Below are 16,770 nucleotides of genomic sequence, written 5' to 3'. Positions count from 1 at the left end.
TTAATTATTTACTGTATAGTATATACATACACATACATATACGTATATATCTTATCTCTAATTAAATCGAGTTTTATTATAATTTGTTGATTAATAGAAAAAGTCATATCTCGGGATCAAGTGTGCATTTTTTATAAGTAAATCCTCTACTGCTGATAAAAAATTAATTAATTAAATATTGTTCAAACAATTAATTGTTGTTATTTTGTTCATAAACTGTATTTAGGGCTAGATATTCCTAATTTTTTCACAATTGTGCCATTTTTCATAAGCAAAACATCTACTAATGATAAAAAATAAATTAATTAAATATTATTTAAACAATTAATTGTTGTTATTTTTTTCATTAAGTGAACTTAGGGCTACAAAATTAGGGCTAGAAACTCTCATTTAAAATTTGTTTAAACAAATATTAAAATAATTACCATTTAATTTTTTGTTTATACTTTAATGTTTCTGTTACAAAAAAATGCACAATTCTGAAAAAACTAGAAATTTCTAGCCCTAAACACAGTTTATGAACAAAATAACAACAATTAATTGTTTAAACAATGTTTAATTAATTAATTTTTTATTCTTTATAATTAGTAGATGTTTTACTTTTGAAAAATTGCATAATTGTAAAGAAACTAGAAATTTCTAGCCCTAAATACAGTTAATGAAAAAACTAACAACAATTAATTGTTTAAACAATATTTAATTAATTGTTATCCTTTTTTTCACTTCAGAAACATTCAAACTATATTTTAATAGGTTTTTTAGTAAATTTTTTTAATAAATTAGGCTAAAAAAGATATTTTATAAAACTTCATGATTTTTTTAATTCTTATTGTTATTAAAAAATTGTTTAAAAACAAAAATTCAAAAATCGGGATCGTGAGATTGATAGAGAATTTATCAACGAAGATCATTTTTGATCATTTTTGAATTGTACTAAGACTTTTTTGTTTAAATTAAAGAAGAGAAAATGTAGTTTCTTGTCGTTTTTGAAATTTTATCCTAAAAATATGAGAAATAGTTTAAATTTTCACTTGTTTATTAAATAAACAATTTATTTTGCATAAACAATAAAGTTTAATAAAAATTTTTATTGTAATTCAAAAAGATATCATTTTTCTATATACTCAATAAATTTTATTAAATTTCATTAACAAGCAACAGAGTAATTGCAACTTTAGTGAAAAGGCAAGAAATTTTTCAATTGTTAATAAATAATTAAAAAATTAATTTTTTTAAAAACGCATTTTTGGAATGTTTTAGTTAGGCTTACTACAAAAGATTATAAAAAAAATTTGAAATTTGAATAGTCCGTTTTAGGTGGCCCAGTTGAGAAACTTTCACCCAGTTACAAAAATTTTGGAAAAGTGAAAGAGATTTAAAACAAAACAAATTAATTCGTGTCGATTTCCTGATTTAACGTATATAGGTATGATTGTTATTATGTAATTTTCTTTGTTAAAGTTGTCGAGTTTAGTTTATTCATTTGCTTTGCTTCAAATCTCTTTAACTTTTCAAAAAATTTTGTAACTAAAAATATTATATTTTCTAAAGTGATAGAGAATCCCACTTTTTTATTGTTCAAATAGAATCTTAGCAGTAATCTCTATTTGATTATTTAAAAAAATAAAAAAAATATGTAGAACAATTTTTTTAACTGCAAAAATTAACAAAGTTAATTTATTTAAACAAATTATATTTTTTTAATTAAAATTTTGATTATTTATCTAAAGTACAATTCTTCAGGTAATCTCTCCTCTAATTTTAATTAAAATCGGTTCATCCGATCGCGAGTAATTTTTTAGCTATTTACTAAAACGCTAAAAATAACTTTGACCTTTAATAACTTTGGCAAATATTCGAATTTCGGTAAAATATTTACAGGTTTTTATTATACCATCATAGGCTATCGAAACATATAAGAATAAAAAAATTCACAGACCCAATAAAAAAAAGCCCACTTCAGAAATTCTTACCCTAATAAAATAATGTGCAAATTTTTTTGCAAATAATGTAGATAAAAACGTCCTGATTATTATCTTTTCTGGTTAAAATTATAATGACTGGAATTAAATAGCAGTCTGAACAATTTTTCTAGTCAAAACTATCTACATAACTAGAATTTGATAAATGTCAGATCAGATTTCTAGAATATATATTCTAGTCGAAATTTCAGGAAGATATACTTCAAGAAATTGGTTCCAGTGTACCGTGCTTTTAAAATTGGTCCCCAACTTTCATTAGGGGAATAATAATGAACTGACCCTGATATGAAATTTTTTACTAAATTAAAAAATAATTATTGTTATTTCTACATTGCAGGTACTTGACAGCTTCACTATGTGCCGAAGCTTGCTACTTTCCGGATGCGGTGGTTTCGGTCCTATTTTGGATAGGGTATTTCAATAGCGCCTTGAATCCGTTGATTTACGCTTACTTCAATCGTGACTTCCGCGAAGCCTTCAAGGATACAATAAAAAGTGCTTTACCATGCTGTGAGACTTGCTGGAAAACACCATCACAATTTGTCTAGCGAGAAAATAATTCCGGTGATTCAAAATCATCCGGACAGTGTTGGCATCAAATGGTACACATGCAACCAAAATGGATTCGACGTCGAAATTCACATCGTAATAATGATTCGATTCCAAACAGTTGTTCCTAATTCTCATCTTACTTTCCATCCTTCCTAAATTAAAGGACATCAAACTTTGAAAATAATATCAAATCAAAACTGTACTTGATCACTTGTTGCATAACGAGTATCAACACGACAGATAATAATGATGTACATAGGGAAAATTAAATATAAAACAAAAAAATAATCTCTGCCCTTTGGTCAAATGACGCAATACAAGCGCCCAAATCTCAACGTGGCATCGTTTAAATGCGCTTTTAGAAGATTAGCGTCTTGTGTAAATACGAGAGATGTAGAATTATGAAGAATTTGACTGATGTAAGTCGTGTTAAGTTTAAAAGGCTTAGTCTTGAAATTATAGTGTTCGCTACCTGTTTAAAAAAATTTAAAAACATTGAAATATTCTAACTTTATTTATTACTAATAAAAATATTTTTAATTTTTTAAAAAACATTTTATAATTTTTTTTATTGACTATATAAACTTGAAAATTAACATTTAGTTTACTTTTTCTTAATAGAAAATAAAAAAAAACATTTTTCACTTTTATGCTACATTGAAATGTGATTTCACATTTGAACAAAATTTTTTTATTTTAATATTTCAATTAACAGAAAACTAATTATATAAAAGAAATGTCTAAGTCAAAAAATGTATTGTCCTTTTTTACACTTGTGGCTTAGAAGCGCTATCTAAAAGAATGTGGTTTCTAGATCACTGCTGTCGTAAGTTCGAAATTCACTTAGACTATAAACGAATCACGACCTTAAGGAAAATTGCGATTTATTAATTTAATTTAAAAATACATAGCCCCGTGTGGAAATAGCCCGAGTTAGCCATGACAAAGTTAGGTTTCTGGTCAGGGGCTAGCTTGTAGTTGGGCTCCCCGGACATAGCATGGCTAGCGCCCAGATTGAATTTCCACACGGGGCGCAATATAGTATTTTCAAAAGTTAAGTAAAATTAAAACTAAGTAAGAAAACTTCTTTAGATAAAATCTTTGTGCAAAAAAAATATTAGCGACTAATAGATATAGTTTTCAAGTTTTTACAAAATAGTAAATTAAAAATATCTATTTTCGATCATCAAATCTATAATTGAATTAAGAAAAATTAAATTTTCTGTTTGTTATACTATAAAAAGTTTAGTCTCAATGTTTTTTTTTCAAAGTAGTTGAAAATGACAATTTATTTTTGTTAAACAAAAAGAAGAAAAATATGTAAAACTTGTGAACCTACGACTTACTATATATATATTGTGACAAAGTAATTCGTCACTAACACTAAAAATTTAATTAACACCTCAGTGCCCGTCACAGTTCCGCCCCTGCACAACAAAATGGACATTTCCGTCTGATTTGAAAGAATCAAAAATGTAGTTTGAAATTTTAATTATTATTATTAACAGTTTTCGTTTAATTTAGAATTATAGGTTATAAAAATTGAGTATTTTTAAGGTAACTAAAATTGAGTTTGAAGTTTATATATATATTTTTTTGTCGACAATCGTTATTTTTATTTCGAATTTTAGTTTTTGTTTTGACTTGGTTTCCGTTTTAAAGCACATGTGTGTAATCGTACGGAGAAGACGATTGTGAGAACGCCGTGAGTCGAGAACATTGTCGAGTGAGAAAACGACGCAAAGAAATGTAAAGAGTGTTTAATTTTGAGTAGTTTTTGAGTAGTGTTTGAGTTTAATTTGAGTTGATTGAGAAATTGGATGTTGCGGGAGTTCTTACTGAAACTGTATTGTGGCGAGTGACCAATAATTTTGTTTATTTTCGACGAGACACTTTGAGTGGACGAATATTATAGAGTGGCAGAATTCCGAAATTTGTGGGATTTATCTGAAATTCAACGAGTGGAATCTGTAAATAAATTACGTTCTTGGAAATTGCCAGCGTTCCTTTTTTTTGGTTCACCTTGTTTTCCAACGAGTGGTGAGTTAATAAGTAATCTAAATTTCTTGTATTTTTAAATTTGTGTTTCACGCCATGTGCTTTCAATGGCGGTCTTAATAGAATCTCACCCTAATTAATAGAGTCTCATTATTTTGTTTTTGGTTGTCGATTTAGTAATTGAGTAATAAATTATTTTATTAATTTCATAATTTGATAAATAAGAAAATTAACTAGCGCTCAACTGAGCTTTTTTTTAGTAAATTATATTTGTGAGAGACATGAGAAATTTAATTGTTGACTTGACTGAAAGCGTATTTGACTAATTAAAAATTAAAATAGCAAATAGAGTATAAGGAAATTATCTTTGATTTATTTAAAGTAAAATTCTAATTTTATTAAATTAAATTTAATTGTTGATTTCCCTCGGTCACAATTTTTGGCGCCCAACGTGGGGCAACGTTGAGACTTGAAGCACATTTTTATTCTAGTGTCTATTTTTCTTTGTTGTATTTTGTGTATGTCCAGCGAAAATTTTTTGTGTGTAATAATTATTATTTCCAGCGAATATTTTGTGTGTAAAATTTATTTTTCCAGTGCATTTCATTTTTTTGTGATAATTATTAAACGAATAATTGTCACATAACCTGAAATTTTGAAATTTGGTTTTGAGTCGTGTACGTGGTGAGAAATAATTCGGAAGTCGGACATTTTGTCCCTTGAAAATTGCTTTAGGTAGCCATTTTTATTTTTAAGGAAGAAGAAGCCCATTGCGCAGGTCAGCCGACGATATCACCAGTTTGAATTCCTGCGCGCGAAATTTTCTAGAATTTAAAATTTTTAAAGTGTTTATTGGAGACTATTCAATTTTTCGTAAGTGTAAAATTTTTTTTTGTTAACTCGTTTAAAATTCTTTCAAAATTTTTGGAGTTTACGAATTAATATTTTAATAAAAAAAATTTTTTTTTTAAATTTAATTTTTCTTTTATTATTGATTAAATTTTTTTTTGAAAATGGATAATTACACACAACGTGTTCTCGAGTTATTCAGTTTCGACCAAGCTGAAGCAGCTTGGACGGCAATTCGGTCATTGTCACCAGGACAAGTTATTCGTGGTCTTGATAGACATATGGCGAGTATTGAAGGTACTATTCAAGTACTACGCGAGCGTTTGTTTCGTGCGGAAATGCGGATAGAATTAGCAGACGACATTGACGTGCCGTGGGACGAAAATTTTGACGGTGGAAACTCGCAATTAATTTTTGATTGCGAAGCATTGCCAGAGATAACATCGTCATAACATCGGTCGTTTCTACTTCTCCGTGCACCTACAGCAACGTAATGGTCCACACGACGTCATCTTCGAATGTTCCGAGAATTTCGTCAGAACTTGCCCCTAATATGGCTAAATTACAACAATTTAGCCTATTATTAAATGACCCTGAATACCAAATGTTTTTAGAGTGGAAAGAAATCCAGCGTAAATTAGTAGAACAGGAATATTTAAATATGAGTTCCCCAATTAGGCCTTTTGAAAATTCCTAACCCGAACCGGTAGTAAAAAGTATTCCAAAAAGGGAAGAAATTTCTAAAGAAATTATGTCGAAAAATCAAATTGTCGAGCGTGAGTCCAAGCAAAGAGTAGGAAAAGAAAGAAAGCGTGCCCATACTAGCAAGAGAGGTTCACAAGGTCTAAAGGTGGGGGAAAATTCCCCTTACGCTTTCACGTCATACGATGAGAAGGAAGTACCAGCGTCCAGCCGTACCTCAAAACGCCGCAGGACCACGACAACAGAGAGACGACACAAAGTAATTAAAATCCTGAGAGATAGGGAAATCAAATTTTCTGGAAATGGCAAACAAGATCCAGAAGAGTTCCTAAATCGAGTAGAGGACTGTCAGCTGTTCACGGCAATAACAGACGAAGAGTTGTTGCATGCAATACCCAGCGTTTTGAGAAGTAATGCGAGTAGTTGGTATCGCACCATTCGCGACGATGTTTTGACGTAGGAAGAATTTCGAGAGGCGTTCCAGCATAAATTTTCCAGCGAGAGTGATGACTTGGAAATTATAGAGGAATTAAAAAGTCGCACTCAGGCAAAAGGAGAAAAGATCACAGCATATTTGACTAACCTCAAAATTATTATGGGTCATCTCCAGAAGCCACTTGCTCGTGATCTTCAGTATCGGATCGCATACAATGGTCTTACTCCAGAGTATCGTCACATGTTGGTGAATTCAAAAACAAATTCACTTTTTCAAATGGAACGAGTCTTGAGAGAATTCGAGAAAGCGAAAGCGGCAGATCTACGATACACACCACCACTGTCCAAGGAGAAAATGAAATTTCCCTCAGCAGCGGCAGTTGTTCCTGGAAAAAGCGCAAAGGTGGAAGCGCTAAAAGAAGAACAATTGGGGAGTGAGTCTTCGTCCAGCGTCAAATCAACGAAAAGTGTAAAAAAGAGAGAAAAGAAGAAAAAGAAGAGTAAAGAAAAAAGTGAAAAAGTGGATGCGATTAAAACACAAGCACCAACGACGCAAAGTGTTTCGAATCCACCACAGCCTTCAGCACCAGCGTTCGCTCCTGTTATGATGGGAACGAATCAGACTTTACCTCAACAACAGCAAAATCAGCCAGCGTTGAGAAATGGTCCGATCAATGAAGCGAATCTAAAGGGTTTTGTGGGAGCTTGTTTCCATTGTCAAGGTGTTGGACACAAGGCATCTGAGTGTCAATATCGTGTGTGTCATTTTTGCAAAGGACAAGGACACTATGCAAATCAGTGTCCTTTGAAGCAAAAATGTCAAGTTTGTGGTACAACGGGAGTCGTGTTCGCGAATTGTCCTAATTGTATTCAATTAGGACAATATCAGATTCCTTTGGGAAACTAGCGTGCGGGGGGACAGAACTGTCCTGCTCCCCCCACCACTACACCAGGGCAACCAGCATGGACACCACGCCCAATGTAAAGTTGAAGAAATTTGTGAGTGCGGATGTACCAGCGTGTAGAAGTCAGAGTGAAGGGGATTCACTCTCAGTGCAAGTAGGAGAGAAAGGTGTCATGACAACCAGCGTACAGAGTGGAGGGGATCCACTCTCAGTTTCGAGCGATGGTGTTTCGAAGCGAGAAACATGTATGAGTAAGGCGAGCTTACTCCCAGAGAAAGAGAAAGGAGTAGTGGAGAGGGAGAAATTGAGTGAGACGGGACTTACTCACACCCAGGAGTAGAAGAGGAGAAGTGTTATCCAGCGTACTGAATGGAGGGGATCCATTCAACCAATTTATGTCAAGTGAAAGTAAAGGAGCAATTCGGAAAATAATATTTAATGACATTTTTTCCGATTGTTATAATAAGAGTGTTAAAATTTTTGAGAATAATTTAAGTTTAGAGAGAAAAGCGGATTGTGTCGAGAGTCGTTGGGGACAAAAATGTCTCTTACCTGATTTTGTGGTGAATGATTTACCGAATTCTGATCAATCGACAAATAATAGTCAAATTGCCAACGATCAGACCGGTAATTCAATCCAAGGGGGGGAAGCTGTTGTGAAAACAGCTGAGCCCACCGTGGATGACGAAGCTGTTGACGGAGCGAGGACTGAAAATATATATTTCTTGAAATTAGTCATCGCTGATCAACCCTATCTAGCGTTATTTGATCCTGGGGCAATGATCTCGGTGGTAGGCCCTAAACTAGCGAAGAAATTTAAATCGAAGCTTCAATCAACTGACACCATGATACAGAGTGCTATCGGTGGTTCCACAAATACTCTTGGAAAATTAAAATTGTAGTTAACCGTCGATGGTGTCTCTCAGCCATTCGAGTTAAGGGCGATCGATTCTTTGACTCAAGAAGTAATTTTGGGAGTTGATTTCTGTCGAGCGTTCGACATGGACGTGCAACTTGGAAAGGGCCTATGGAGAGTGAATAGTAAAGAGTGGCATGAGTTTGCCAAAAATATTAACCAGCGTAGTGACAGTGACATTTTTGCAGAGTGTGCAGGAATTTCTGAAATTACAAGTGATCAGCGTGAACAAATTCAAGAGTTAGTCAAGAATTTGATAATACCACCGTCGAAAGAGCATGGTATGACAACGCTCACAGAACATCACATTGTTGTTTCTAATTCATCACCAGTCAAACAACGACCGAGAAGAATGTCTCCTGCAATTTTGGATTGCATAAAGGAAATTAGAAGACTGTTGGACATGGGAATAATCAAGCGTTCAGCCAGCGAGTGGAGTAGTGCTCCAGTTGTTGCTCTGAAAAGTGATGGGTCTTATAGGTTGTGCTTCGATTATAGGGATTTGAATAAAGTAACGATTCATGATGCTTATCCAATTCCCAGCATCGATTCCATACTTGATAAGCTTCGAAAGGCGCGTTTTATTTCGAAAATCGACCTTAAACTAGCGTATCACCAAGTTCCTTTGTCCCCAGAAAGTAAAAAGTTCACGGCATTTTTAATTCCTGGATTTGGACTTTTTCATTTCAAGCGTTTACCTTTCGGTTTAACCAACGGTCCGAGTACTTTCCAGCATATGATTGACTCGCTCTTTGGTCCAGAATTCGATCCTCACGTATTCGGATATTTAGACGACATTATCATCATCAGCGAAACCTTCGAAGATCACCTACATTGGTTAGAAGTAGTACTAAAAAATTGTCAGATGCAAAATTAGAGATCAATCCCGATAAATGTGAATTCGGTTGTTCTCGAGTTGCATATTTAGGTTACGTTCTTGACAACGAAGGACTAAGAACTGACCCTGACAAGATTTTACCAGTGTTAAATTATCCAGCGCCAAGAAATGTTAAAGAAGTGAGAAGATTTCTTGGGATGGTAGGGTGGTATTTGAGGTTCATTGAGAAAGATAGTGAAATGAAGTTACCACTTTTGAAACTTCTTAAAAAGAGCCAGCGTTGGGAGTGGGGTGAGGAACAAAAAAATGCGTTTAATCTCCTGAAATCAAAATTGACGTCAGCACCAGTGTTAGCCCGCCCTGATTTCAGTAAACCATTTACTGTTCAGTGCGATGCAAGCAATTCAGCGTTAGGCGCAGTGCTCACACAAGAGACCGAGGATGGAGAGCATCCTATCGCTTATGTTAGCCGAGTACTCACATCGCACGAGAAAAATTATAGCGTCACTGAGAGGAGAGTGTCTAGCGTTATTGTGGTCAGTGAAGAAGAAATTTTGTTCTTATTTGGAGGGTTCCAAATTTTTTGTAATTACGGACCACAGTGCTTTGAAATGGTTGCGTAATTTGAAGGAGCCCACTGGTCGTCTTGCGCGTTGGTCATTGGAACTCCAACAGTGGAATTTTGACATGATTAATCGAAAGGGCACGCTGCATCAAGTTCCAGATGCTCTTTCGCGAATAGTCGAGCAAGACGAAGAGGAAGAAATTGCAGCGTTCGAGACAATAAATGATCCGTGGTATTTGAAGCGTCGTGAGATGGTCAGGAGTCACCCCCAGCGTTTTCCGGGTTGGAAAATAGAGAACGAGATGTTATACCGATCAAGAATCGATCCGCTCTTGACACCAGTCACCGGAAATGAGGAAATTTGGAAATTGGTTGTATCTTTAGAGCATCGTGAGGAAATACTTACCGTTGCGCATGCTGAATTTTCAGCTGGTCACCTCGGAGTGGATAAATTCTACGATAGAGTGGCGAGGGAATATTACTGGCAGGGTATTTGGCATGACGTTCACAATTTCGTCACGCAGTGCCCTGACTGCCAGTTTCATAAAGTCTCTCAGCTGGGACCACAAGGATTGATGGGAGAAAGAATCGTCGAACGACCTTGGTCTGTAGTGGCTGCCGACACCATGGAGTTTCCAGCGAGCAAAAGCCAGTACAAACATCTCGTGGTCTTTCAAGATTTTTTCTCTCGTTGGGTGGAGTTAAAGCCAATACGTTCAGCGAACGGCAAGACAATTGCCAAAGCGTTTGAGGAACTCATTCTTTTTCGGTGGGAAACTCCAGAGTTCCTTCTCACCGACAATGGAAAAGAGTTCGACAACCGTCACTTGAGGGAGGTGCTGAAGGAGTGCGGAGTAAAGCACATAACCACACCACCGTACCACCCTCAAGCGAACCCGGTTGAACGGTCAAACCGAACGCTGAAAACAATGATCTCAACTTTCATCGACTCTGATCATCGGAATTGGGATTTACACCTGCATGAATTGAGACACGCTATGCATACCGCCACACAAGCGTCAACAAAGCTATCACCAGCGTTTCTCAATTATGGTCGCCATCCGAAACCTGTCAAGAGTCTTCGGCGAGCTGTAGAAAATCCAACTTCAGTCGTAAAAATTGATCCAGCGTTGTGGACTGATCGTATGAAACGATTAGATAGACTTCGAGATATGGTTGCAAGAGTTGTCAATCAAGAGAGGACCAAGCAAGCAGCGCATTACAATCGAGGAAGGAAAAATGTTACATTTAATGTTGGAGACTTGGTGCTTTGGATGACTCACAAATTGTCCAGCGGTATTCGTAAATTTGCAACGAAACTGGCTCCAAAATCCGAAAGTCCTTTCGAAATTGTTTAAATATTATCTCCTACCGTCTATGTGTTAGGCACGAATGATAATAAATATGAATATGATAATAGGCGAATTCCCAAGGTGCACGTCTCAGAACTAAAACGCTACATTCCACCTCGAAATGTAAACAAGGATTGAATTCTACATTGATCGAGTATTTTATTTAATTTTTTTATAATTGATTTTTTTTTGTTTGGTGACAATAATTTATTTTTCTTTTTCCAGCGTTACTAGCGTTAAATTGAATAATAAATTTGTGAAATTTGATTTTTATTTTTTTTTGTTTTTTTTTTTTTATTTTGTTTTTTTTGTTTTTTGTTTATTTTTGGGTTTGTTTTAGTGTGTGAAATGTCTGGATCTGGTAAAGGAGTTCCGTCGAAATCCCGAGGGCGAGGTTTCTCCCGATTGAGAGAGGACCCACAGGAGCGTCGTCCTGGAGATATTGAGCAGTTGAATGCGGAAGAGGTCATCCCCGAACCAATCGTTCAAGCCAGCGACGATTTAATCCAGTGGGAAAATGCTTTGACGCCACCAGCTGTTGTGCCATTCCGTCACCATCATAGTATGGCGGCAGTTGCAGGTCGAGGTCGCAGTCGCCGTCCACCATCACCTGTCAGAGTATTAGGAACCAGCGAGCAAGAATGGGAGAGTCATTTAGCTGTCGAAGAACTGATGAGATATGTTCGTGGGGAAGAAGCCAATACGTCACGAGAGAAGCAACGGCTTCTGGATGAACCGGCTAGGGCTATTAGGGAGATTCGTACCAATATATTATTTCCAGAGAACTATGTGAGTAGAAACAGGACGCCTTTGCCCGAACGACCCATCACACCACCGGGACCCCCAAATCGAGATCCTACAGCAAAATTAGAATTGGCGAGTCTGGAGTTGAAAGCGGGAAAGTCGTCAGAAAAAGCCAGCGTTCAACTACCGATAATAACTAGGGGAGTGACGTTCGGGGGATTGAAACCAATCCCAACCGACCCGAAGATTGATCCTCCACCAAATTCTTGCATAAGCTGCTAGAAAAAGGAGCATCAGCGGAATCGTTGCCCGAATCCTTTCTTTGGATATTACTGCAATTGTGGAAGACGGAAAGTAACGTTGACTAATTGTCCTCGTTGTGCGGAGAGACACCGTGAGGATATGGCCAATCAATTCGGAATGCACAGCTATGAATCATTCAGGTCTGAAAGGATCAATAGTGTTTAAGAAAGATTGGCAACCGCAAATTCAACAAAGGTCATAAAAGCGACAGCTGTTAGTCAGCGTTTCACAGGAAGCCCAAGAAGGACGAAAACGGTCATCAACTTTAGGGCACCAACCAGATTTGGAGGAGGATAATTCGCCGGAGAGATTCGGAAGATCGAGAGATAAATGTAGAAAGGCAGAGAACCTCAAGGTTGTCTCCGTTGAAGTGACTCAACAACAAGAAGAACCGGAGGAGGATTTACTAGAAGAGGATAAAGTTGAAGTGATTGAGTCGCATCAACCATTACCCGATGAAATTTGGGACCAGCTCCAGCGTTTGCCCTCAGCAACGCTACCAAATTTAACTTTTCCTTTGAATGATCCACCAGCTTCATTCTTCACCACAGCCTTGATGCCTTTTAATTTTTCGGTACCACCGCCAGCGTTATCAGTTCCATTCAATTATGACTCGTTGAGGAATATCAATGACCCGAGACCATCAACCAGCGTTGACGATTCTGATCGTTTTGTAGAGCAGACTCGGGAGTTGGCCCAAGCTCTTCGCGGACTACCAGAGGATGCAATCAACTTAGCGATGCGAGAGTTCTTCGAACAACGACGTCGTACACACCAGGGATGATTTTTTTTGTGCTGGTAATGATTTTGAGTGAAGTTTAAGTTCTTTTTTTTTGTTTTTGTTCTTTTTTTATTATTATTTTGGGCGGTAATACGGGGTAATACCGGCCAAGGGGGGGGGGAATTGTAACAAAGTGATTCGTCACTGGCACTAAAAATTTAATTAACACCTCAGTGCCCGTCACAGTTCCGCCCCTGCACAAGAAAATGGACATTTCCGTCTGATTTGAAGGAATCAAAAATGAAGTTCGAAATTTTAATTATTATTATTAACAGTTTTCGTTTAATTTAGAATAATAGGTTATAAAAATTGAGTATTTTTAAGGTAACTAAAATTGAGTTTAAAGTTTATAAATTTTTTTTTTGTCGACAATCGTTATTTTTATTTCGAATTTTAGTTTTTGTTTTAACTTGGTTTCCGTTTTGAAGCACATGTGTGTAATCGTACGGAGAAGACGATTGTGAGAACGCCGTGAGTCGAGAACAATGTCGAGTGAGAAAACGACGCAAAGAAATGTAAAGAGTGTTTAATTTTGAGTAGTTTTTGAGTAGTGTTTGAGTTTAATTTGAGTTGATTGAGAAATTGGATGTTGCGGGAGTTCTTACTGAAACTGTATTGTGACGAGTGACCAATAATTTTGTTTATTTTCGACGATACACTTTGAGTGGACGAATATTAGAGAGTGGCAGAATTCCGAAATTTGTGGGATGTATCTGAAATTCAACGAGTGGAATCTGTAAATAAATTACGTTCTTGGAAATTGCCAGCGTTCCTTTTTTTTGGTTCACCTTGTTTTCCAACGAATGGTGAGTTAATAAGTAATCTAAATTTCTTGTATTTTTAAATTTGTGTTTCACGCCATGTGCTTTTAATAGCGGTCTTAATAGAATCTCACCCTAATTAATAGAGTCTCATTATTTTGTTTTTGGTTGTCGATTTAGTAATTGAGTAATAAATTATTTTATTAATTTCATAATTTGATAAATAAGAAAATTAACTAGCGCTCAACTGAGCTTTTTTTTAGTAAATTATATTTGTGAGAGACATGAGAAATTTAATTGTTGACTTGACTGAAAGCGTATTTGACTAATTAAAATAGCAAATAGAGTCTAAGGAAATTATCTTTGATTTATTTAAAGTAAAATTCTAGTTTTATTAAATTAAATTTAATTGTTGATTTCCCTTTGTCACAATATATATAGAAACATAAAGGTATAAAAAATAATCAGTAAAATCTATAAATTTAAATATTGTATATATGACATAATAATTATGACACGTTGTTCAATCACATATTTTCTGTGATAAATCCATGTAGATATTAAAACTTTTTTACGGTCTTGATTGTTTTTCCGTATTACACCTGTTTGTTGTGTGATAGTATTTGTGACAAAAAAGTAATGTGACTGGTTACATTTTTAGATGATGAATTAATTTTTTCTCTTAGAAAAAAAAACGATTTTACGAATAGAAAATCGAACTCGCGACGTGCGTCATAATCAAGTTTTTTTGATCATATACTCGAAACCACAACGAAACATCGCACATGTTGTAGAAATAATGAAAACTTATAGCAATGCGAAAAATTTGTTCAATCACCAAACAGATTAGAGTATGAATGCTTTGTAAATATACTGCAAATAATGACTATTAAAAATTGTATGAATTAATTAAATGAAGCAAAATAACAAAAACATAAAAAAATATATATTATCGACAAAATTGTAAAGCTTATTAGTATTCATTACTCAATTGTTATATTTATTCCTATAGTACAACACTGTTTCTACAACAGTATTTGAGTAATCATTCCTGTAAAGTAACATCCAATCTAAAATAGTACAGTAGTCAGTCTCAAACAACAGGTATCAATCTAAATATTTAGTAGTTAGTATTTATAATTTAATTACTTTAATTTTATTTAAGGAAACTCGTAAACAAAAAAATCATAAATATCCAATTTTTCTGTTATTATTAAATCATAATGTCCGAAATATGTGCCTTAGGATCCAAAAAAATAATCACAAGAATGAACATAATTTTTTTCAAATTTCGACTTGGAAATTGCCCTTCAAATTCTTGATTGCTCTTCTCAAATTCATTAAATTTATTGTGAGTTAAAAGAACTTCTAGTGCAGAATATTGTGGGAAAAATTGTTCTTTACTTTCTTGAAAAAAATAACAAATTTTTCTTTCAACATTTGTCAAAATGCTTTTTCATTATTTAAACAGTATCAAAACGTTCAGTAAAGAAAAGGTATTTTTTACAAAATTATCAGGTAAGTTGTACAATTAGATGTTCCACTATTCTTTTTAGATTAAAACCACTTATCGAGTTATATTTCCAATTTCTTTATATGGTTCAAACATTTTACTTCTCTTCATTGAAAGATAGTTATATTTTTTGCTCTACTACTTTTTGGCATCAGTTTAACTCATTTATCGATGTTAATGTTATGAATTCATTTTAAAATTCATTTAATTATCGTTACAGTAAATTCATACTGTCATTAAGGGATGAAATACTATTAAGTATATTTGATGAATGTCCTGAGTGAATATTGTTAAAGAACTTGCAGCTGCTGCGAACGTTCTGGAGATTATGTAAGTGAATTAAAAGGTGTGTAACTTGATCGTGTCAATGATTTTAAAGATGATTTATTTTTATAAACAGGGATTTTTTTTACTTTATCCACAATTCATACAGTCGTAGTTTGCTTATATAAATATACTGTACATTGGTCATTAAAGTGTCATGATTTATCAGTATTCTTCTTGACAGGATGGAAAACAATTTTCTGTAAGATAAAATGTCACTTCTACTTTGCTTAGCAAGAATTAGAAAAACTATACATGGGTGATCCGGATAATCAGACGGGTTTTAGAAAAGGCATGGGGACTTTAGATAATATTTATGTTTTAAATTATTTAGTGAGTAGGAATTTTGGAAGAAAGAAAGGGAAATTAATGGCAACCTTTGTGAATATAAAGGCAGCGTTTCCATCGGTGAACAGGGGTCTTTTATGGAAAGTGTTGAAGGAAAGAGGGGTAGAACAAGGATTAGTGGAAAGGATAAAAGAATTTTATGAAGATACGAGAGAAAGGGTAAAAATTAGGAAAAAACTGGGGAAAGTATTTTGGCATGAAGTTTGAGGACTTATTTGGGTACTTAAAAATCAATGGAAAAATTCACGAATGGCGGATCCAATATGGCGGACAATTTGTCTAAAAAATCATTAGATTCGCTTGAAACTTGTTACTCGAGGGTTTTTGGTGTCGCTGATTACGAATGTAATGTCCAATTTTTAAAATTGAACATGGTCGCTCCAATATGACAGACGAATTTTCAGTTGAAATTCGATAATCACGTTCTTTAGCCATTAAAATACTTAAAATATTTTCAATGTTTTCCAACTTTCACCACGTGGAGGTAAACGTGAACTGGAAAGTCTTTTTTTTATTTTTAAATTTTATATTTTTTTCACTTTTTTATTTTTTTTTCTTTTTTCATTTTTTATGTATTTTTCTTCTTTTTATTTGTTATTATAATTTTTGAATTTAAAGGTCAAAAAATGGAAATGTATAGGGGAGAGTGGGTCAAACCGGCCATACCCACGGTTTTTTTACTCTTGTGACTAAACAAATCAACCGATTTCATTTTTCGATGGCTTGTTTGAAAGATCATTTAATTGCGCAACTTTTTCCTAGAGGCACCTATACTTTATCTTTTATTGTTTAGTGGCTGTGTTAACTTTAAAAATATTTGCAAGCGGGCTGGTTTGCCCCACCCCCTGGGGTAAACCGGTCAGTTGGGTTTTTTATCTACAATATTACATTTGTATAATCTA

The 16,770-nt window shown here is 34.4% G+C and overlaps 1 protein-coding gene across 4 annotated transcripts in view; it reads left to right on the top strand.

The window, feature by feature from the left end:
* LOC122505843 (5-hydroxytryptamine receptor 2A-like) overlaps positions 1-16,770 on the top strand; it is an 837,584-nt gene that overhangs the window by 792,907 nt on the left and 27,907 nt on the right. The window contains exon 7 of one of the 4 annotated variants that reach the window (XM_043617697.1): positions 2,320-3,007. The exons of the other annotated variants lie outside the window; for them this stretch is intronic. Within the exon in view, the coding sequence (XP_043473632.1) occupies positions 2,320-2,406 (87 nt within the window). The 3' untranslated portion in view covers positions 2,407-3,007. Of the gene's footprint in view, positions 1-2,319; positions 3,008-16,770 lie in introns of those variants that run through there. 4 annotated transcript variants of the gene reach the window in all.

This window comes from Leptopilina heterotoma, unplaced genomic scaffold (assembly GCF_015476425.1).
Source record: "Leptopilina heterotoma isolate Lh14 unplaced genomic scaffold, ASM1547642v1 Lhet_377, whole genome shotgun sequence".
NCBI lineage: Eukaryota > Metazoa > Arthropoda > Insecta > Hymenoptera > Figitidae > Leptopilina > Leptopilina heterotoma.
This window is presented reverse-complemented; position numbering and strand designations above follow the sequence as displayed.